This window comes from Ornithorhynchus anatinus, chromosome 1, assembly GCF_004115215.2.
Source record: "Ornithorhynchus anatinus isolate Pmale09 chromosome 1, mOrnAna1.pri.v4, whole genome shotgun sequence".
Lineage (NCBI taxonomy): Eukaryota > Metazoa > Chordata > Mammalia > Monotremata > Ornithorhynchidae > Ornithorhynchus > Ornithorhynchus anatinus.
This window is the reverse complement of record NC_041728.1, coordinates 176,409,928-176,432,137: the sequence shown is the minus strand read 5'-3', so window position 1 is coordinate 176,432,137 and position 22,210 is coordinate 176,409,928. Positions and strand designations below refer to the sequence as shown.

General features: G+C 42.8%; 1 protein-coding gene across 1 annotated transcript in view; it reads right to left on the bottom strand.

Annotated features, from left to right (window-relative positions):
- Window positions 1–22,210, bottom strand: part of CNTNAP5 (contactin associated protein family member 5) — a 746,584-nt gene that overhangs the window by 10,616 nt on the left and 713,758 nt on the right. Inside the window, exon 22 of the mRNA XM_029075794.2 lies at window positions 8,247–8,465. Coding sequence (XP_028931627.1) covers window positions 8,247–8,465 — 219 coding nt within the window. The remainder of the gene's footprint in view (window positions 1–8,246; window positions 8,466–22,210) is intronic.

The window sequence follows — 22,210 nt, the reverse complement described above, 5'->3', positions numbered from 1 at the left end:
GCCTATCCCGCCGTCGACCCCTGGGTCACGTCCTCCCGCGGTCCTGGAACGCCCTCCCTCCTCACCTCCGCCAAACTGATTCTCTTTCCCTCTTCAAAACCTTACTTAAAAATCACCTCCTCCAAGAGGCCTTCCCAGACTGAGCTCCTCTTCCCCCTCTACTCCCTCTGCCATCCCCCCTTTACCTCTCCGCAGCTAAAGCCTCATTTTCCCCTTTTCCCTCTGCTCCTCCACCTCTCCCTTCCCATCCCCACAGCACTGTACTCGTCCGCTCAACTGTATATATTTTCGTTACCCTATTTATTTTGTTAATGAATTGTACATCGCCTTGATTCTATTTAGTTGCCATTGTTTTTACGAGATGTTCTTCCCCTTGACGCTGTTTAGCGCCATTGTTCTTGTCTGTCCGTCTCCCCCGATTAGACTGTAAGCCGGTCAAACGGCAGGGACTGTCTCTATCTGTTGCCGACTTGTTCATCCCAAGAGCTTAGTACAGTGCTCTGCACATAGTAAGCGCTCAATAAATACTATTGAATGAATGAATACCTCGCATGAGATGTATAATCTCATTTAATGGGAAGGAGAAAATGCATCTTAGGCCCTTTGTGCAGATGAGGAAACTGAGGCACAGAGACATCAATTAACTTTTCCAAGGTCAGCCAGCAGGCAAGTGGCGAGCCAGAATTAGAACCCAGGATTAGTCAGGCTCCTAACCACCCAGTCTGCACTTTTCCCACTAAGTCACACTGCTTCTCTGAGAGAGATTAAAAAGTTGAATGTGCAAATATACAAATAAATATGTCTATTACATATGTTCTGAGGACAGGATTAAAATTCAAAAGCCCTCCCGCTGGCTATTGTGCCGATGCTACTGGGGCATCGTGAATTAATTGGGTAAGGCTGTCTGGAGGAGTTGGGATTGTAGGAGGATTTAGAAGATGGGTGAGCTGAGGGTTGTCAGATTTGGAGGAGGAAGGAATTCCAGCCCAGGTGATCAGTGTGAGCCGGGGAACAGAGATGGGAGCATCAGGTGGCAAATAATTCACCCGACTGAAACCCACACAGAAGGAAGGGACCCAGACATGTTCATTATCTCAGACCTAGACAATACATTGGGAATCTGAGCAGTCGAATCTGTCCTGGGGAGGGAAAACTCCCAAGTGCTTAGTACAGTGCTCTGCACACAGTAAGCACTCAAAAATCCTGGCTTCACTATCTGTTTTCTGTTTTACCTTGAGCAAGTTACTTTATCTCTTGACCTCAATTACCTCCTCTGTAAAATGGGCATTGACTGCCCCCCATCTGGGCCAACCTGATTATCTTGTATCTACTCCAGCATTTAGTACAGAATAAGCACTTAAATGCTATAAAAAATTAAATAATAAATGACCTTGATGAGTAAGCCAGAAAGGCAAAATCAGACACAAGTTCCATAGAATGGAATGTTGGTCAAAAATAAAGTTTCCTTGGCTTGAACTTTGCCTACAACAGAGTAAGAGTTTAAGAGGTATCATAATGCGACCTGACAATTACGAGCAAGATGACAGTTCTGGCTGAACTGCCTTCTCTCTCTCTTCCCATCTGTGAGGGCTCTGTAGTAGCAGGGGGACCTTGCAAGATGGAATGATTGTTAAATAGAGGAGATTTTTAGGAGAATTCTGAAGGGAAGTTGACAGTGGATAAGAAACGTGAACCTTCTAGTCATTGAACAAGGCTCTCTGGGTAGTTTTGGGAAATGCAAGTTGATGATGATGATGCTGATGATGATGTTGATGACCACCTTGGAGAAATCTGTTGTTAGATCACTGACTAATAGGACACTGCATCAATTCTTCAAACAGAGGCAAGGGCAACAGTCTTAATACTGGGTTAAGGCAAAGGTTTGTTCTTGAGCACTGACCTTCCACATTTTGCTCATACCCAACTGGAAAAAACATGGTTGGGAAGATTTATTATTGAGTTATTTATTTAATCGGGTCTGTGTGATACCAGTTAAATCAATGAGTAGAAATCAACGTCAGTCAATCGACGCACTGTGTAGTGGATGGAACATGGGCCTGGGAATTGGAATGTCATGTGTTCTGATCCCGGCTGTGGCACTTGTCTGCTGTGTGGCTTTGAGTAAGTCACTTCACTTCTCTGGGCCTCAGTTCCCTCGTCTGTAAAATGGGGATTAAGACTGTGAGCCCCACGTGGGACAGGGACTGTGTCCAACCTGATTTGCTTGTAACTACCTGAGAGCTTAGTACAGTGCCTGGCACATAATAAGCACTTAACAAATATCACAATCCAGGCTCTTTCATTGCCTTCTATATATTTTCCAATTTACTCAACCTTTCCGTGCCTCAGTGTTCTCATCTGTAAAATGGTGATCCAATACATGTTCTCCCTTCCCCTGGGACAGGGACTAGGGGTGGTTCTGCCAGAATCTGAAAATGCATCCTTTAATAGTAATGGACCATGGGTCTTAATGGTTTCATTGTTAAATTTGTTTTGTAATTTATTGATATTGCCAATCTTTCCTTGAAATAGACTTTACTGAATGCTTACTTGGAGTGCTGCACTGCACTAAGCACTTGGGAAGTGCAGAATAATAAAGTGATCCTCTTCCCTAGCCACAAGGAGGTTACACCTTAATGAAGAAGACAAACATAAAAACATTTACAAAACCTGGAGGTCAAAATAAATTACTCATATTTGGGAATATGTCTACAAACTGTTTCATATTGTACTCTCCTAAATGCTTAGTATAGCACCCTGCAACGCAGCAAGCACTCAGTAAATACCACTGATTGATGCAATTCAGTTCATAAGTATTAGAGTTGGCTGAGGTGGTGGATACGGCTCAGGGTGCTGGGAAATTTATCTGGGAATGATTTTTGGAAAAGGGGATTTCAGGAACAGTCTTTACATGGGGAGACCTGTGGTCTGTCTGATGTGGAGAGGAGCCCAGTTCTAAGCTGGTGGAAACAGTGGGATCAGAGGGATGGAGGCAGGAGTGTTGACAGTCTAGACTTGAAACTCCCTGTGGACAGAGAATGTGTTTGCCAACTCTGTTATACTGTACTCTCCCAAGCATCTAGTGCTCTGGACACAGGAAGGACTCAAGAAATACAACTGATTGAGTGAGAGAGTGAGTGAGAGTGAGAGACAGAAGGTTGGTTTCAGAGGAATAAAACAGAAACTGAGAGAGCAGGTGGGGCCAGATGGTGGAGAGCCTTGAAGCCCATGTGTGCAGGTTTTGTTTGATGCAAAGAGACACGGGGAAGCAGGGGAGGGTTTTGAGGAGAAGAAAGATATAAGCAGAGCAGTGCTTGAGGAAGATAACCTGGGAAACAGCCTGTAGGCTAGATCTGATGGGGGAGACACTGTAGACTGGGAAAGCAGTGCAATGCAACTTTGGAAGGCCAAATGGGTCTCTGCCTCTGACCGCCTCCTTTGCTCTTTTGCTTGAGCTGCTGAGCTCTGCTGGCGAAGGTCCAAGTACCAAGCCAACCTTATCCATTGAAATGTATCCTTTCCTGCCTTAACTCTGCCCTCTCCTCCACCAGGCAAAACTACTTTTCTTCCCTCATTGACACCCATGCCCATCAGCCCCGCCAATTCTTCTGGACTTTTAATTCTCTCCTCAGGCCCCCATTCCTCCCCCTTCCCCATCCCTCACCCCCAATGATCTGGCCACCTACTTCATCACGAAAATGAACACAATCAGGTCTGAGTTCCCCAAAGTCACCCCTCCCCCTTCTGCTTCCCCCCCGGCCACCTGCAACCCTCTCCCCTATTTTCCCATCCTTCTGCGCAGTATCCTCAGAGGAGATGTCCTCCCTGCTCGCAAGTGCCACCCCCTCCACCTGTCCTTCAGACCCCATTCCCGTTCACTTTATAAAAACCATCGCCCCTGCCCTCCTCCCCTCCTTTACTTCTATCTTTAACCACTCACTCTCCAATGGCTTCTTCCCCTCTGCCTTCAAACATAATAATAATGATAATAATGTTGGTATTTGTTAAATGCTTACTATGTTCAGAGCACTGTTCTAAGTGCTGGGGGAGATACAGGGTCATCAGGTTGTCCCACGTGAGGCTCACAGTTAATCCCCATTTTACAGATGAGGGAACTGAGGCACAGAGAAGCTAAGCGACTTGCCCACAGTCACACAACTGACAAGTGGCAGAGCTGGGATTCAAACCCATGAACTCTGACTCCCAAGCCCGGGCTCTTTCAACTGAGCCACACTGCTTCTCTATGCCCATGTCTCCCCCATCCTAAAAAACCCATCTCTCGACCCCACTTCCCCTTCCAGTTTTCGCCCTGTGTCCTTCCTAACCTTCCTTTCCAAACTCCTAGAACAAGTTGTCTACACTCTCTGCCTAGAATTCCTCAACACCAACTCTCTCCTGGACCCCTTCCAATCTGAGCGCTGGGGTAGATTCAAGGAAATGGGATTAGAGACAGTCTCCATCTTACTCAGGGCTCACAGGCTTCATCCCCATTTTACAGATGACATAACTGAGTCACAGAGAAGTTAAGGCACAGCAGAGAAGTAGTGAAACCAGGATTAAAACCCAGGCCCCCCCTGACTCCCAGGCCTGTGAGCTATCGACTACGCCATGCTGCTTCTTTTAATACTTATTGCTATAGGAGGAAAATGTATAGCTGGTCTCTGATCCCATTAAGATGAGGGAAAAGATAAATTAGATGAATTGAGAGACCATCAGAAACCTGGCTGAGAAAGAAGTGAAGCAACATGGCCTAGTGGATATATAGCATGGGCCTAGGAGTCAGAAGGGCATGGGTTCTAATCCATGCTCTGCCACTTGTCTGCTGTGTGACATCGGGCAACTCACTTCACTTCTCTGTGCCTCAGTAACCTCATCTGTAAAATGGGGATTACGATCATCAGCCCCATTTGGGACAAGGACTGATTATCTTGTATCTACTCCAGCATTTAGAACAGTGCCTGGCACATAATAAACACTTGGAAAATAGAATTTTTTAAAAAGTGAAATCAGGAGCTGGGGGTGGATCTTTGACAATTAACGGCAAGCTATGCCCTGCTGCCCCTCAGTGGCTGAAATAATAAGGATAATGTGTCTTTCTCAGGTATTTTGTAAATTAGATCTGGTGAGGTTTTCCCATGGATTTATCATTCTGGGGAAAATCCTTGGAAAGAATGTATTTTTACCTTTATTAAAAAAAAATAAATTAACAGAAAACGAGTCTCTCTGGCCCTAGTCTTTCTGCTCTCACATTTGCTTCTACCCAGGGATGATGGGGTTATGCTTCTGTCCAGATTAGCCCTACTAACAGGGAGATTACCATTAGAAATATGTCCTGTAGTAGTCAGCCACAAGTCAGAACCACTCGAGAAGATGACATAAGGGCTGTATAAATATTTCAAAATTTCAAAAATGGAGAGAATAACTATAAGGCTATTTGAGCAAGAGAAAAAATCGCCCTGCCTTTGGCTGCGGGAATTATTGACCCTGTCAATCTTGCCTCTGGACAGTTTGTAAAGAATCATGATTTTGAGCACAAGAAAGTCCTGTATGATTTGGTCTCTAGAGGTTGGCCTCTATGGTATCCTATGATTTTAGGCGCCAAGGGGTGTGTCTGGGGCTTCTAGAAACAAAAACAGCAGCTGTTACCCTAATTTGCTCACTGCCTTTTCCCTTCATCTCCATGAAGTCATTCTAATAAGGCTTAGGGTCAGACAACAGCTGACAGGGGAAGTTAAAGGGCTGGGCTGTCCATTCCCTTCTGGGAGGCAGTATTAGAAGTATATCAGGAATGGCAAGGAAATATCCTTATTGTACTCAGCCTGACCCCAATCTCTTTTAAAAGTCCTGGGGACCTTTCTGGACATTATAATTCAAGAAGGATATGGAAATTTTAGAGACTATAGGGGTCAGAGGGGATCCACAGGGATAACAGTACAGTCCTCCAGACTACCAACTCTGTTATATTGTGCTCTTCCAAGCATTTAGTACAGTGCTCTGCACACAAGAAGCTTTCAGTAAATATGATTGATGACTGATGATGGAGGTTAGTGATCAGTTTTTCCTGTCTCTATTGAGGCTAATCAAGAAGAAATGGACTTAAACTTTAGTGAAATTCTTCACAGGGAGGATTTTAGAACCCTGGAGGAAGGTGCTCACACTCTCTTGGGATCTTCTCTGGAAGATTTTAAAAATACTATAGTAGTGATAAAGACACAGTGAAGACTTCTGACTTATTTATAGCCTGCACTGCATAGACCCTCCTTGTTTGTGAGTAAGAACAGTAGCATTTATCAAGTGTCCACTTGGTTCAGTGAATTGTACTAGGTGCTTGGAAAGTAAAGAGTAAAGAAGTGGCTGGCATGCTCCTTGTATAAGAAGCATCACAGGAATTTGAAAATACATATTTTTAATATTTAACCTTGCTCTTATAGTTTTGAAATGCATGTGATGCCAAATAGTCTAAGTACACATTAAATTTTAGAATTTATTACAAGACTAGGCCAACCTTGAAAGGTTTTGTAATGCCACCATCTGTTTCCAAGGATGACTTCTCATAACATTTTGGACTGAATTTCTATCAAGAAATATTTTAGATGGTTTAAATTAAGAAAATAGAGAATAAGGAAAAAATGGGAAGCAGTGTTGCCTAATGAGAAGAGGATAGGCCTGAGACTCAGAGGACCAGAGTTCTAATTCCAGCTCCATCATTTCCCTGCTTGCCTTTGACCTTAGGCAACTCATTTCACTTCTCTCTGTGCCTTGGTTTCCTCAAATGGAAAATGGAGATTCAGTACCTGTGGTTTATTCATTCAATCATTCATTCAATCGTATTTATCGAGTACTTACTGTGTGCAGAGCTCTGTACTAAACGTTGGGAAAATACAGTTCAGCAATAAAGAAAGACAATCCCTGCCCTTACCATGCTTAATAATGTTTAAGTGCTCACTATATGCTAAGCACTGTTCTAAGCGCTGGGATAGCTACAAGGTAATCAGGTTGTCCCAGGTGGGGTTCACAGTCTTAATTCCCATTTTCCAGATGAGGTAACTGAGGCACAGAGAAGTGAAGTGACTTGACCAAAGTCGCAGAGCTGGCAAGTGGCGGAGCTAGGATTAGAACCCATGACCTCTGACTCTCAAGCCTGTGCTCTTTCCACTAAGCCACACTGCTAGAGCACGGGGATGGGACTTAGAAGGACCTGGATTCATTCATTCAATCATATTTATGAAGTGCTTACTAGGTGCAGAGCACTGTACTAAATGCTTGCAAAAGAACAGTACAACAATAAACAATGACAATCCAGGCCCACAATGAGCTCACAGTCTGGAGGAGGGGGATGACAGACATCAATACAAATAGATAAAATTCTAGATATATGCACAACGTCTGTGGGGTTGGGGGAGGGGGAGAGGAAGGGGAGCAAGTCAGGGTGATGCAGAGGGGAGTGGGAGATGAGGAAAAGTGAGGCTTAATCTGGGAAGGCCTCTTGGAGGAGATGGGCCTTCAGTAAGGCTTTTAAGAGAGGGAGAGTAAATGTGGGATTTGAGGAGGGAGGGCATTCCAGATCAGAGGCGGGATGTGGGCCGGGGGTCGGTGGTGAGACAGGCGAGCTTGAAGCACAGTGAGAAAATTAGCACCAGAGGAGCAAAGTGTGCGGGCTGGGTTGTAGAGGGAGAGAAATGAGGTGAGGTAGGAGAGGGCAAGAGGATGGAGTGGGTTCTAATCCCCACATTACCACATGTTTTCTAGATGACCTTGGGCAAATCACTTCAGTTCTCTGAGTCTGTTACCTCATGTGTAAAATGGGGACTAAGATTGTGAGTAGTGGAACAGGGACTGTGATGAACCTGATTAACTTACATTTACCCCAGCATTTATAGCAGTGCTTGGCACATAGTAAGCACTTAACAAGTACCATAATTATCATGAATTATTATTATTAGACCATGGCCTCCATGTGGGACAGGGATTTTGTCCAACCTGATTAACTTGTATCTATCCCAGTTTTTGGAACAGTAAGCACTTCACAAACACTCAAGTGCTGAGTACAGTCCTCTATACACAGTAAGCGTTGAATAAATATTATTGTCATAGTGCAATTTTATTATTATTATATTTATTATCATTAACAAACCTTTACTCTCCCTATCCCAGTAAAATTGAAAACGTGAAAGAAACCAAATTCTAGCTGTTCTCTAAATACCAGATGTGCATCTTGCCAATCGAGTTGTTCTGGTGGGCCGTACCTGATGAGGAGTAGATTGTGGTCACCGTATTGACATCGGCTTCCGTGAGGCTTCCACAGCTGGATTCAGACAAGGTGCCCTTGACCGTCACAGGAGCAGTGGTGGGGTGACGCAGGGCGGCTTTCAGCGGAGATATATGATTATACTGCACAGAGGACAAGCACCCCACAAAGCCAACTGAGTTTGCTTTGGAAACCTCAGAGTCTAATCCCAGGCTGTCTGTAACACAAAACACAATCAGAAGGGATTTTTTTTTCTGAACATTTAATTTTTCCTCGATAAGCAAAATCCTCTTCAATTACAGAAATCATTTTAGCTTTCCCTGGGTTGAACAGGACACATGAAAATAAAAGATTATGCACAATATCCTCCCTTTCCCTGGTACACACACTTCTTGTAAGGATTTTTCTTGGCACTATGCTTGGTAGTTTGTGTTTCAAACCATCCAAATGTTTACCTTTTCATTTGCAAGACATTCTTATTTTCCAGTAGATTTCACTATTTAATAATCTCTAGCCTAAATTTTCCTCTGTGTGGTAGTGGGAAAAAAAATATGGTTTAAAATATTTTTAGAACGATCTTGGAAAGCTGGCAAATGCAAGAAGAACCTCACTTGGGCATGACTATAAAAAGTATTTTGCCCACTAACGATGGATTCATAAAACACATTTGGGAAAGAAACACAGATTAGTGGGAGGATTAAAAGACTTCCACACTCTCTGGAATTCTTTTTTTTTTTTTCCAGTTTCCAATAGAAGTTGTTCTTTCTGCATCTATTCTTTAACCTTCTTTGTGCTCTCGCTGTCTGTCTGACTGGCTTCGTCCATGGTGCTGAATGCTGATGTTTCTGTGTTTTCTGTACCACAGGACTGCCAGAATCTCAGAACAGCTTAGATATGGAAATATGGAAAAACAGTCTGAGCCTGATTAGTCGTGGTAGTAATAGGGTTCATTAAGGACATACTCTGTGCAGAACACTCTATTAAGTGCTGGGAGAAAATAGAAGGGGGAGATTAAAAATGGTCCCTGACCCTCATGGGATTCAAAATCTAAAATCACACCCAGTAAAGGGTTGCTATCCCATTGACCTTAGAGTTCAGCTGCTAGGAGATTAGTACTCATTAGCAGAGTGACCCACTTCTTAGCAAATATTTCTTTAAGCTCCTGCTGGATACCCACCCTCAACATTACAACCCTTAGATACCATGCTGTAATTTATTTTAATGCCTGCCTCTCCCTCTGTACTTTAAGCTGCTGGTTGTTAGGGGATGTCTACTACCTCTGAGATGCTTTACTGTATCAGGTGCTTAGTACAGGGCTCTGCATACAGTCAGTGCTCAATAAATACTATTGATTGACTGATCTCTTTCAGGAAATCTTATTCACTGATTCATTCATTCAATAGTATTTATTGAGCCTTTACGGTGTGCGTAGCACTGTACTAAATGTTTGGCAGAGTACAATAAACAGACACTTTTCTTCCGAAAATGGGCTTAGAGTCTAGAAGGCGGAGGCAGACATCAATACAAATAAATAAATTACAGATATGTGCATAAGTGCTTAGGGGCTGGGAGTAGGCAGCAAGAACAAAAAAACAAGTCAGGGCAAGGCATAAGGGAATGGGAAAAGAGGAAAAAGGCGGCTTAGTCTAGGGAGACCTCTTGGAAAAGATGTCTATTCAATAGGCTTTGAAGAGGGGAAGAGTAATTTTCTGGAGGAGTTGAGGAGAGAAGGCGTTCCAGACCAGAGGCAGGAGGTGGGCGAGGGGTCAGGGGTGAGATAGACAAGATCTAGGCACAGTGAGAAGGCCACCATTAGAGGATAAAAGAGTGTGGTCTAGGGTTGCAGAAGGAGAGTAGCAAGGTGAGGTAGGAGGGGACAAGGTGGTACACTGCTTTAAAGTCAATGGTGAGGAGTTTTTCTTTGATGCAGAGGTAGACGGGCAACCATTGGAGTTATTGAGGACATGACATGATCTTACCTGATTAACATCTCATCTCCAACCCTAGATCCCTTCTACCTACTATTTCAACACGTCCATGTCATTGAAAAACTTGGCTATTTGCTCCTTGATAGCATTTGCGTTTATATTCCATGGCTTCCTTCTGCCTGTACATTATTTTAGTGAGTGATTCTTTCCTTACATTGAGCACTCCTTAAAGTCAGTATAGGTTTACTAATCCTATCATACTCTCTCAAGGGCTAAGTATTTGAGAGAGTACAATATAACCATAAATAGAGTGCTTGTTTATTGTTATGTTGTACTCTCTTAAATGCTTTGTACAGTGCTCTGCACATAGCAAGTGCTCAATACATATGATTGAATGAATGAATACTCTTACCCATAAGTGCTCAATAAATACTATGGATTAATTCATGTAGTAGCCAGGCAATTTGAAGCAATTATACAGTCTGACCATAATAGGGGAAGGATGTTTGAAAATGCACAATCATGAAAAAAAAAATACAGCCCATTGCTCTACACATAACAGTATTTGTATTTTAGGAGAAAGATGAAAGAAGGGAGAGGAAGGGACGGGAGTGAGGAAGATGTAAAGGACTATAGGGATGTTTCAATATTGTGTTGTAATTGGGGATTTCCTGTTGTTTTTTGTTTTCTTTTTTTTAAAAAAGCATTATGTATTCTTACCTTATTAGTTATGGGTACAATTTCATAGCATGGATAGTCTTTAATTCAATAGTATTTGAGTGCTTACTATTCATTCATTCACTAGTATTTATTGAGCGCTTACTATGTGCAGAGTACTGTACTAAGCACTTGGAATGTACAGTTCTGCAACAGATAGAGACAATCCCTGCCCATTGACGGGCTTACAGTCTAATCGGGGGAGACAGACAAAACAAGACAAAATAATCACGATAAATAGAGTCAAGAGGATGTACTTCTCATTAACAAAATGAATAGGATAATAAAAATATATACAAATGAGCACAGTGCTGGGGGAAGGGAGAGGGGGAGGAGCAGAGGGAAAGGGGGGAAAGGGGACTTAGCTGAGGGGTGGGAAAGGGGGAGGGGGCAGAGGGGGAGAAGAGAGGGAGCAGAGGGAACAGAGGGAAAAGGGGTAAGCTCAGAGGGAAAAGGGGTAGCTCAGTCTGGAAAGGCCTCTTGGAGGAGGTGAGCTCTCTGTACGGCAATGTGCAGAGCACTGTACTAAGCTCTTGGAATGTAATAATAATAATGTTGGTATTTGTTAAGCGCTTACTATGTGCCGAGCACTGTTCTAAGCGCTGGGGTAGATACAGGGTCATCAGGTTGTCCCACGTGAGGCTCACAGTTAACCCCCATTTTCCAGATGAGGTAACTGAGGCACAGAGAAGTGAAGTGACTTGCCCACAGTCAAACAGCGGACAAGTGGCAGAGCAGAGATTCGAACACATGACCTCTGACTCCCAAGCCTGTGCTCTTTCCACTGAGCCATGCTGCTTCTCTTACAATTCGACAACAGAGACAATCCATGCCCACTGACAAGCTCACAGTCTAAACGGATATTCATTCATTCTATAGTATTTATTGAGTGCTTACTATGTGCAGAGCAGAGTACTAAGCTCTTGGAATGTACAATTCGACAACAAATAGAGGCAATCCCTGCCCAGTGACAGGCTCAGTCTAAACGGGGGATATGGGGTAAGGTAGAAGAGGAGAGGGTCAAGGAATGGAAGCAGAAATGAGAACTGTCTACTGGTTTGCTTCCAAATATGAGCCAATTTTTTCTGCTCCTACTCCATTCTCATCTCAAAAAAAAAAAAAGTAAGAATTGTGATCCTTTAAATTCCAACCTGATGCAACCCTAGACAGAATACTTTAAATTCCATGTTGGACTCACATGGCATGCTGTTCCAAATGAAATTGAAGGCATGTGTGGGTGAGGGTAGATGGCATCCTCATTAGAAAATTCATTCAGAATTGAAACAATACCATCACTGAAGTGATATGAAGCACACTTATAACATAACTGATTCTTAACAAATCACACACTTGAGCTAAAAAGATGTCATTCAGCAGGACTGTTCTTCCACAGTGCTATAAAACAGCAAGGTCCAAGAACAATTTTCGTTTTAAATTTTAAAAGATCCGGTAAAAGTCATCATGGCATTTTGGTAAAAAGGACTGAACCTTTTTCAGTCTTGGATGCTGATCAGAAAACACTGGACTCTTGTACTGCATTTCAAAGCTCTCTGTGGGCAGGTAGTCTGCTATATTGTCATGTTGTGTTATCCCCAGCGCTTATCACAGTGCTCTGCACACAGTAAATTCTCAATAAATGTGATTGACTGGCAGACCAATTTACCAATAAAAATCCTCTAACATAAGTAACCACAAAATCCCACGTTGTAAGCTATCGAAGCACTGGAAAATTGCATTTCAGTTTGGTTACCACTTGAAGATGCAACAAAAAAAATAGACAAAATCTCCCTTTCCAGGCCTTGGTGGGAAAATGTTTTAAATGGCACTTTGGACATCATTTCAGCCCTAGCCACAATGCCAACCTCTAACTGCAAGAACTGTTATGGAGAAAAATTGAGGAAAAGCCAAAAATGACATTTTCTTCTTCAAGAAAGGGATGCTTTGCATCAAGTCTTATCTCCAGGGAAGCATGTTTATCCTAAATGTAGAATAGAGCCTGAAAGCTCCAGGTGATGCTGAAAGGAAACAAAGGAAAAGAGAGAGTTCCTGATAAGGAAACACTGCCAATGGGAGACATTTCTGTAATACATTCCAACGAGCTCGCCTAGAAGCCTGATAGAAACACTGTTTCAGGAATCCTGTGTTCCTTTTGATTTGTGAATAAGTGAAGGGAGATGTTGAAGGAGAAGGAGAGATTAAACAATGGACATCTAAATCCCACTTGGAAGCAACATCCTTTTATCTTCAATTGATCAAAAATGGGAGCTAGAATGTTCTTCCTAGTAGTGCTTCTCTCCCCCAGTTAAATTGCATTTCATCCATAAGAAGTTGCAAATAAATACATTGAGTGAATGAAAGCATGTCGAAAATACTCCTGCCAATGAATGTGCCTATTCAGACTATGCCAGTCTCTGAGAGCACAAACCAGCTTCTGTAACAATCAGAAAGTTCTCCGGACTCTGTCTTTTTCTCTCTTCCCCTGCGGGATTGTTGAAGTGAAGGTCACTTAGGAAAACAAAAGTGACATTACTTTCTATTCAGAATATGTTCCATCACCTTGAGAAACCCCATAAATCTTAAAAACATTTCAAACTCTCCAATACGGACTCATTTGTTACTAGTCTCAATAGCTGAATACTTCAAGATTTGTGGAGCAGTTGTTGCTGCTTTTAAGTGCTCTCAAAACCTAATATTCATTTAAGCTTTGTAGTCTTTAAAAAAAATCCCACAGTTCTAACCTGGCAGGTTTATTTTTCTGGTGAAAAACCTTTATCAAAAGATTATTGCTCCCCATTTTAAGTATATGCCTAATTGAAAACATTAAGAAAATATTACTTTAGTAAATCTATAGCTCTGCTATAAACCTTCACTTGAACTCTTCCTTTTAACACTGCAGATGATATCCCAAGTTCTCTGAATTTAGGTGGCTTTTGGATATAGGATAAGAAGCATACAAATAATGTACACCTGCCCCAGAATAAGCTATAAATCAAAACAGAAAGTTTAAGGGGAGAGGGTTTCTGGAGGAAGGCAGAATGGTCAGTGGTGTCTATGTTTATAGAAAAAATTTACCCTGGGCTCAATAAGCACTTAGTACAGTGCTCTGCACAAAGTAAGCACTCAATGAGTATGATTGATTCTAAATGTTCCCCCAGATGTAAAAAAAATTCTTCATACAATGCTTAAAACTGGAGACAACATTGGCAGGTAGATCAGTGTATTTATTTATTTTTTTATGGCATTTGGAAGCACTTACTATGTTCCAGGCACTGTACTAAGTACTGGACTAGATAAAAGTTAATGAGGTGGGACACAGTCCGTGTTTCAAATAGGGCTCACAGCGTGGTGCATTGCAGTCAGGACTGATTGATTGATTACCACCCATTAGTTTAACAGGTAAGACCACTGTTCTACTTATTGGAAATCTCTATGAGATTCAGAGCTGCATGCTTTCGAAGGTGCTGATGGGCATAGGCCAGGACAAGACAGAACTCCTATATTAGAAAAAAGCATGTAAAAATTTAGGACATAATCAAAAGCTGCTCAGTATTATTCATTTCATTGTGGTATTTTGATTTTGTGAATCCTTAGTGTATTTGAAGAATTATCTTACTTACTGAATTACCACATAAATACAAAGGAATTTTTTGGATATATTCCATTGTTAAGTCTTTGATTTGCAAACTGAGAAATGACTGTTGTAGAATATTTCTCAGGCCTAGAGCGTATATATTTTGTGTGTCTGTAATTGAGTTCACATAGGAGGTAAACATTCTAATGCTTTTAAGCCCTCTATTGCTCTGTAGTTTTTTGGGGTTGTTTTGGGTTTTTTTAGGATTTGGGTGTTGTTGTTTTTTTAATTGGATATCCATGTCCTTACACTGACTTAGCCCAGGAAAGATTGTGGGGGCGGGGGGGGGGGGAGGAAAATGGGGTTCACCACAATCAGTGGTCCAGGGATTGTGCCCTTGCTTGTCTTCATACCATTCACCCAAACCACCCTTGATTGATGCATTCTTAGCTATCCCACCCATCCATTACTTTCCACAACTCTTCCCTAAATACATCCCCTGCCCTCTAGGAGCTTTCAGTCTGGATGGGAGAAAGAGACATTAATATAAATAAATAAATAAATCACGGATATACACATTTGTTCTGCTGGAGTGAAAAAAGGGTACATATCCAAAGGGTGATGCAGAATGAAGTGGGAGACAAAATGAGGGCTTAGTTGGGGAAGGCTTCTTGGAGGAGAGGTGCTTTCAGTAAGTCTTTTTAGGTAGGGAGAGTGGTGGGATGTCAGATATGAAGGGTGGAGTTTGATTCCAGGTCAGAGGCAGAATATGGGCAAGCTATCGGTGGTGAGATAGATGAGACTGCGGTATAGTGAGTAGGTTGGTATTAGAGGACAAAATATGTGGGCCGGGTTGTAGAAGGAAATGAGAAAGGTAAGACAGGAGGGGGTAGGGTGAATGGGTGCTTTAAAGCCAATGTTAAGAAGTTCATTCATTCAATAGTATTTATTGAGCACTTACTATGTGCAGAGCACTGTACTAAGCGCTTGGGATGAACAAGTTGGCAACAAATAGAGACAGTCCCTGTCGTTTGACGGGCTTACAAGAAGTGTCTGTTCAACACTTGTATAGATCATAGTTCATGGGTTCTAATTCTGGCTCTGCCACATGACTGCTGTGTAACCTTGGGTAAATCAGTTTACTACTCTGTGCTTCAGTTATCTCATCTATAAAAGGGAGATTGAAACTGTGAGCCCCACTTGGGACAGTGATTGGGTCCAACCCGATTTGCTTGTATCCACCCCAGCACTTAGTACAGTGTTTGGCACATAGTAAGCATTTACCACAATTATTATAATTATTACTCTGGAGGTGGATGGGAAATCACTGGAAGTTCTTGAGAAGTGGGAAAAGATGGACTGAACAGTTTAGCAGAAAATGATCCAGGCAGCAGAGTCAATTATGAACTGAAGTGGAGAGAAACAAGAGGCTGGAAGGTCAGCAGAGGCTGATACAATAATCAAGGCAGGATAGGATAAGTGTTACAGTAGGCATTTCCCTTTCCCTCAAGAAGTGTACAGTCTAGCAGGGGAAACAGACAATAAAATAAGCAAGTGAATATCATAATATTTATCCAAATCCTTGGGTTGGGGTGAGTAATAATAGTAATGTTGGTATTTGTTAAGCGCTTACTATGTGCAGAGCACTGTTCTAAGCGCTGGGGTAGATACAGAGTAATCAGGTTGTCCCACGAGAGGCTCACAGTTAATCCCCATTTTAGAGATAAGGTCACTGAGGCACAGAGAAGTTAAGTGACTTGCCCACAGTCACACAGTTGACAAGTGGCAGAACTGGGATTCGAACCCATGACCTCTGACTCCCAAGCCCGGGCTCTTTCCGCTGAGCCACGCAGCTTCTCTGTGCTTAGCGGTAAGGATATCTGTGATGCACCAGGAAGCTATAATAAAGTGGGGAGGTGAGACAGTTCATCATGGAAGGCTTTCTGGAGGAGATATAATGTTAGGTTTTGAAAATGGGGAGAGTGGAGGTCTGTTGATATGAAAAGGAAGGAAGTTCCAGGCAGTTGGAAGGCATGAACCAGGGTTTGACAGGCGGAGAGATGAAAGCTAGACATAGTGAGGAGGTAGTTGTTAGAGGAGTAAAGTCTGCTAAAATGGAGTTTGGTGGGAGAGAAGTGAGAAGAGGCCGAGGGGAAAGACTGGGTGTCATTCTGGGTGTCACATGAGAAGAGAGTGAAGAGTACACAAACAGCCGCTGAACTGAAATTGGGTAACTGAAAGCAAGGGCCTAGGAAATGTTCTCCCAAATGTAAAGAATTCCTCATACAATGCTGCAAACTGGAGACAACGGTGGCAGATAGATCAGCATAATTATTTTATGGTATTTAAAGCACTTACTACACCAGGCACTGTACTAAGCGCTGAAGTGGATAAAAGCTAATCAGGTGGGACACAGTCCGTGTCCCACATGGGGCTCACATTGTGGTGCACTGCAATCAAGATAGGAGCCACTCTGAGTGGAGGCTTTGAAAGAATCATTAAGCACAGAAGCAAAAGCAAAACCAGCGCCAGGCACTGCAGACAGTAAACACAGAAGCCCGACAAAGGACTGTCTTTCTGTCCTTCAATGGCCAGGAGTAGGGGTCCAGCCAAAGTAGCAGCCGCCCCCCCCCCCTCACACACACACACACTTTGCCATCAGCAGTGTCCTTTGAGAAAAGTAACAAGAATTTTGATAGGGCTTGTTATTTTCTTGTGATCCTGACAGTCCAGGAGCGGGATCTAAGTCAGATAGAACCTGCTCTATTCCAAAAGAAAATACATCCCTGTTCCCACTCTGAGCTGTTTATCCAAGCAGCAGCCTGGATTGTATTTAAAGTTATGCCTGAATCTTGAAATATTTACAGCAACATATACATACACACATTGAAGACAGTAGCTGTAAGTGCAATAGTAATAATAATAATAATGGCATTTGTTAAGCGCTTACTATCTGCAAAGCACTGTTCTAAGTGCTGGGGAGGATACAAAGTAATCAGGTTGTCCCACGTGGGGCTCACAGTCTTAATGCCCATTTTACGGATGAGGTGACTGAGGCACAGAGAAGCAGAGAAGTTAAGTGACTTGCCCAAAGTCACGCAACTGACAAGCGGCGGAGCCAGGATTTGAACCCATGATCTCTGACTACCCAGCCCATGCCCTTTCCACTGAGCCACGCTGCAGTAGAACCTGATAGAGTGAATCAAAGCTTCCAGGTTTCCAGATAGTAAAGACTAGTGTTCATTCATTTTCCACTTCCATATTTGGCCTACACCGAGCTACCGTAAAGGGAATTGAAACCTCAAGTGTGAGCACATTTCCTGGAGCATGAAGGGAAGTAGAGTGGACCCACTCCTGAATGCCTAAAGATCATTATTAGCTCACCAGGCTACGAATGAGCCCAGGCAACTTGGAACACTGATCTGGCAATTCTGCTCCATTCCTTCTGTTATGGTCATTGCTCACAGATTATATCGTTAACAGCCCAGGGGAAAACATCCAGCAGACCATGAGAAAAATAACAATTTAGACCATTTAAACATGGAATTGTCATTGCAAATGAGGGTACAGATGACTGAAAATCCAATTGGACATTGCCCCTTCCCACAGAGAAAAATCTGATGGAAGAACCCCCAATTCCCATGCAAGCAGGTCTTGATAGGGTAGGAGAGTAGAGCACTTAGAAAATTAGAAAAAAACAATTCTTTGAGAAAGGAGAAATTTGATGCCTTGGCCAAGTCACATGTGGAAAGCAATCTGTAAAACAGTCAGTGGGACAGCAACATTCATTAGCTTCAAGACACTCAGTTTGTTAAATCAGTTTGACAATAATAATAATAACAAATCCCTAAATGCTTAGTATGTGCCAACACTGTATTAAGAGCTGGGGCAGATGCAAGTTAGTCAGGTACCATATGGGGCTCAATGTTTGAGCAGATGGGAGAACAAGTATTGAATCTCCACTTTGCAATGAGAAACTTGAGTCAAAGATAAGTTAAGTGACCTGACTAAGGTCATCCAGCAGGTAAATGGCAGAACTAGGATTAGAACCCAGGTTCTTCGACTCCCAGACTCATGATTTTTCCACTAGGCTAAACTGCTTCCTTTCCTGAACACTATTCTTGGGTGCCCCAGAGAGGATGGATTAGTCTTATGCTTTGTAACCCTAAGCACTAGGAAAAATGTCCAATCAGTGACATTCATTGAGCTCCTACTATGTGCAAAGCATTGTACCAAGTGTTTCGGGGAGTACAATACAATAGAATTAGCAGATACATTCCCTAACCAAAATGAGCTTAGAGTCTAGAAGAGGAGACAAACAGTAATATGAATAAATAAGTTAAATAATTTAAAGATACATATCTAAGTGCTGTGGGGTTGGTGTGGGGTGAATGTCAAATGTCCAAACATCGCAGACCCAAGTGCATAGATGACACAGACGGGAGAACGAGCTGGAGAAAAGAGGGCTTAATTGGGGAAGGCCTCTCAGAAGAGATGTTCATTTAATAATGATTTGAAGGTGGAGAGGGTGGTGGTTTAGCATATATGGATTGGGAGGGAGTTTCAGCCTAGGGGGAGGACATGGGAAAGGGGTCGACAGTGAGTTATAAGAGATTGGGGTACAGTGAGTAAGCTGGCATTAGAGGAGTGGAGTGTGCGACCTGGGCTGTATTAGGAGTTAAGTGAGGTGAAATAGGACAAGGAGAGCTGATTCAGTGATTGAAAGACAATGGTGAGGAGTTTCTGTTCGATGCAGTGGTGGATGGGCAACCACTGGAGGTTCTTGAGAAGTGGGGAGACATGGATGGAATGTTTTTGTCAATAAATGATCCGTTCAGCAGAGTGAAGTATGGACTGGAGTGGGGAGAGACAGGAAGCTGGGAGGTCAGTGAGGAGGCAGATGGGATAGGATAAATGCTTGGATTCATGTGGCAGCAATTTCTTTGGAAAGGGTGGATTTTAGCAACGTTGTGAAGGACATCATACACCTATTAGAGATTTCCAGATGGCCACACACCACTTATAGCCTAGTGACAATTACCATGAAGGATCCCATATTAAAAACAAAAAAACAAAAAAGCCCCCCAAACCCAGTCTACCCTTAACATTTGCTTTGGGGGAAGCTGCATGGTTTGGTATTAGGATGTAGAAGATGAGGAACTAAAAGGGGATATGTAAGAGTCTAGGATTTCAACTTTGTCCAGAAATTCCAACACTGAAGATTCCTACTCAAGTAGACCTACTAAAAATCCTTAAATTTTATAGATGGTCTTGGGCCTGAGTACAATATAGTAGGCACAGTCTTGTCTTATGTTGTCAAGTTGTCTCCGACCCAAAGCGAGTCCATGGATGCATCTCTCCTTGAATGCCCCACCACCATCTGCAATCATTCGAGCAGTGTATCCATAGACCTTTCTTATTAAAAATATGGAAGTGGTTTACCAATGACTCTTCTGCCCAGTAAACCCGAGTGTCTGCCTTCAATTCTATCCCATGTTGCTGCTGCCAAACATAGTACTTGTAGCAGACTTGTTGACTTATAGTAGATTGCCTTCTACTCGCTAGCCAATGCCCAAGCTAGGAATGGAATGGGTAGGCCTCTGCTTGACTCTCCCTCTCATAGCCGAGACGGGTAGAGTACTAGAAACTCCCCAGGTGCATTCCTGAGAAGGAGAGTAGGCAAAATAGACACACGTAAAATACCACTATCATTATGACTACTGCTGTAACTAGCATTACTACTAGGGACAATTTGGAGAAAAGATACAAATAATCCCAAAAATGTGCCTTCGTTTTCTACTCATGGAAACAGGGTTACATTTATGTTGACCTTATGTGGAAACGGTTCAGAACGGATTAGAAGTAGAGAGCAGGAGTAGTAGCATGTTACAACACTAAAAGTCCAGTAAGGAATCTGTCAAAAATTAAAAATAGCAGCTATTACCATTTTTATCGTTACTATTATTGGTGAGAGCACTAGCAGATAAGGGAGGCACTAGCTTTTTAATGCCACCAATAAACACTAACTAGATGCTACCCAACAATGAAGTCTGTTTAAAAGCAGCAATCTTCTTCTCTATAAAGTTCTGGAATGAAATATATTCTTTCCCAAATTCCCCCAGTGGATCTTGATAGCCCCCCACCCCCACCCAGCTGTAAGAACAAGGAGCCCTCCCTTCATGCCTGAGAAATTTCAAATTTTGTCTGAGCACCTGGTGACCTCTAAATCACACAGCCCATACAGGGCAGCAGGTCCAAATGATTATCAACATTTCAGCCTCATTAGTCTTGAGTACTCCCATGGAGAACGTTCTGTCGAGCTCCTCAACGTTCTCCCCAGAGTCTGTTCGGTTGACAGTTCTTCCTACCTCCCTGCTTCCTCCCCACCACGGTGTGTAGGGGGATGAATGACACCAGGGGCTTCTTAGACACATCCTACTCTAGAGAAGGGCTTTATAGATCAGATCATTAATTTTAAGCACTTACACCCTGTGGATAGTGGGACAAACCAGAGGCTGGTTAGACTCAGCTCAACAGAACTAAAGTAACCTGGAGATGAAATGGAAGACTGTCTGTCAAGTCCCAGGGTACCCGAGTCCCTACAGAACAAAGATTTTCTCCTGGTATAGTCAGTCAGTCAATCAGTAGTATTTATTGAGCACTTACTGTGTGCAGAGCACTGTGCTAAGCACTTGACAGACTACAACAGACACGTTCTCTGCCCATAGTGAGCTTACAGTCTAGACGGGGAGACAGACATTACTATAAATAAATCACAGATGGGTACATAAGTGCTGTGATAACTATACAATCATAAGAATGTACATTTATCAGAGAAGCAGAGAGAAATCTAGTGGAAAGATCATGGGGTTGACAGTCAGGAGACCTCACTGTGGGCAGGGATTGTGTTTGTTTATTGCTGTACTGTAGTCTCTGGAGCACTTAGTATAGTTCTCTGCACATAGTAAGCCCTCAATGAATATGATTGAATGGACAATCCTGGCTCTGGGACAGTGTGAGATAAATAACTGTGGAATTATAAGAATGTACATTTACCAGAGATGCAGAGAGACCTAGTGGAAAGTGCACAGGACTGGGAGTCAGGAGAACTGAGTTCTAATTTTGGCTCTGGCACGCGCCTGCAGCGTGACTTTAGGCTGGTCACTTAATTTCCTTGTGCCTCATTTTCCTCACCTGTAAATAGGGGATTAAATACATGGTCTCCTTCCACCATAAACTCTGAGCCTCATGTGCGACCAGATGTGTTTTTCATATGACCGTACTCTATCTAACCCAGTACTTAGCATAGTGCTTAGTACATAGTAATAACTGTGAAGCAAGCATGGCTTAGTGGCAAGAGCACGGGCTTGGGAGTCAGAGGAGGTGGGTTCTAATTCCGGCTCCACCACTTGTCTGCTGTGTGACCTGGGACAAATCACTTAATTTCTCTGTGCCTCAGTTACCTAATCTTTAAAATGGGGATTAAAGTGTGACCCCCACATGGGACAACCTGACTACTCTGTATCTACCCCAATGCTTAGAACAGTGCTTGGCACATAGTAAGCACTTAACAAATAATGCAATTATTATTATTATTATTACTCCCTGCTCACCCACATCAGCTGTGTGATACTGGGCAAGTCATTTAACTTTTCTGGGCCTCAGTAACCTCATCTGTAAAATGGGGATTAAGAGCGTGAGCCCCGCATGGGACAGGGACTGTGTACAACCTTATTAACTTTATCT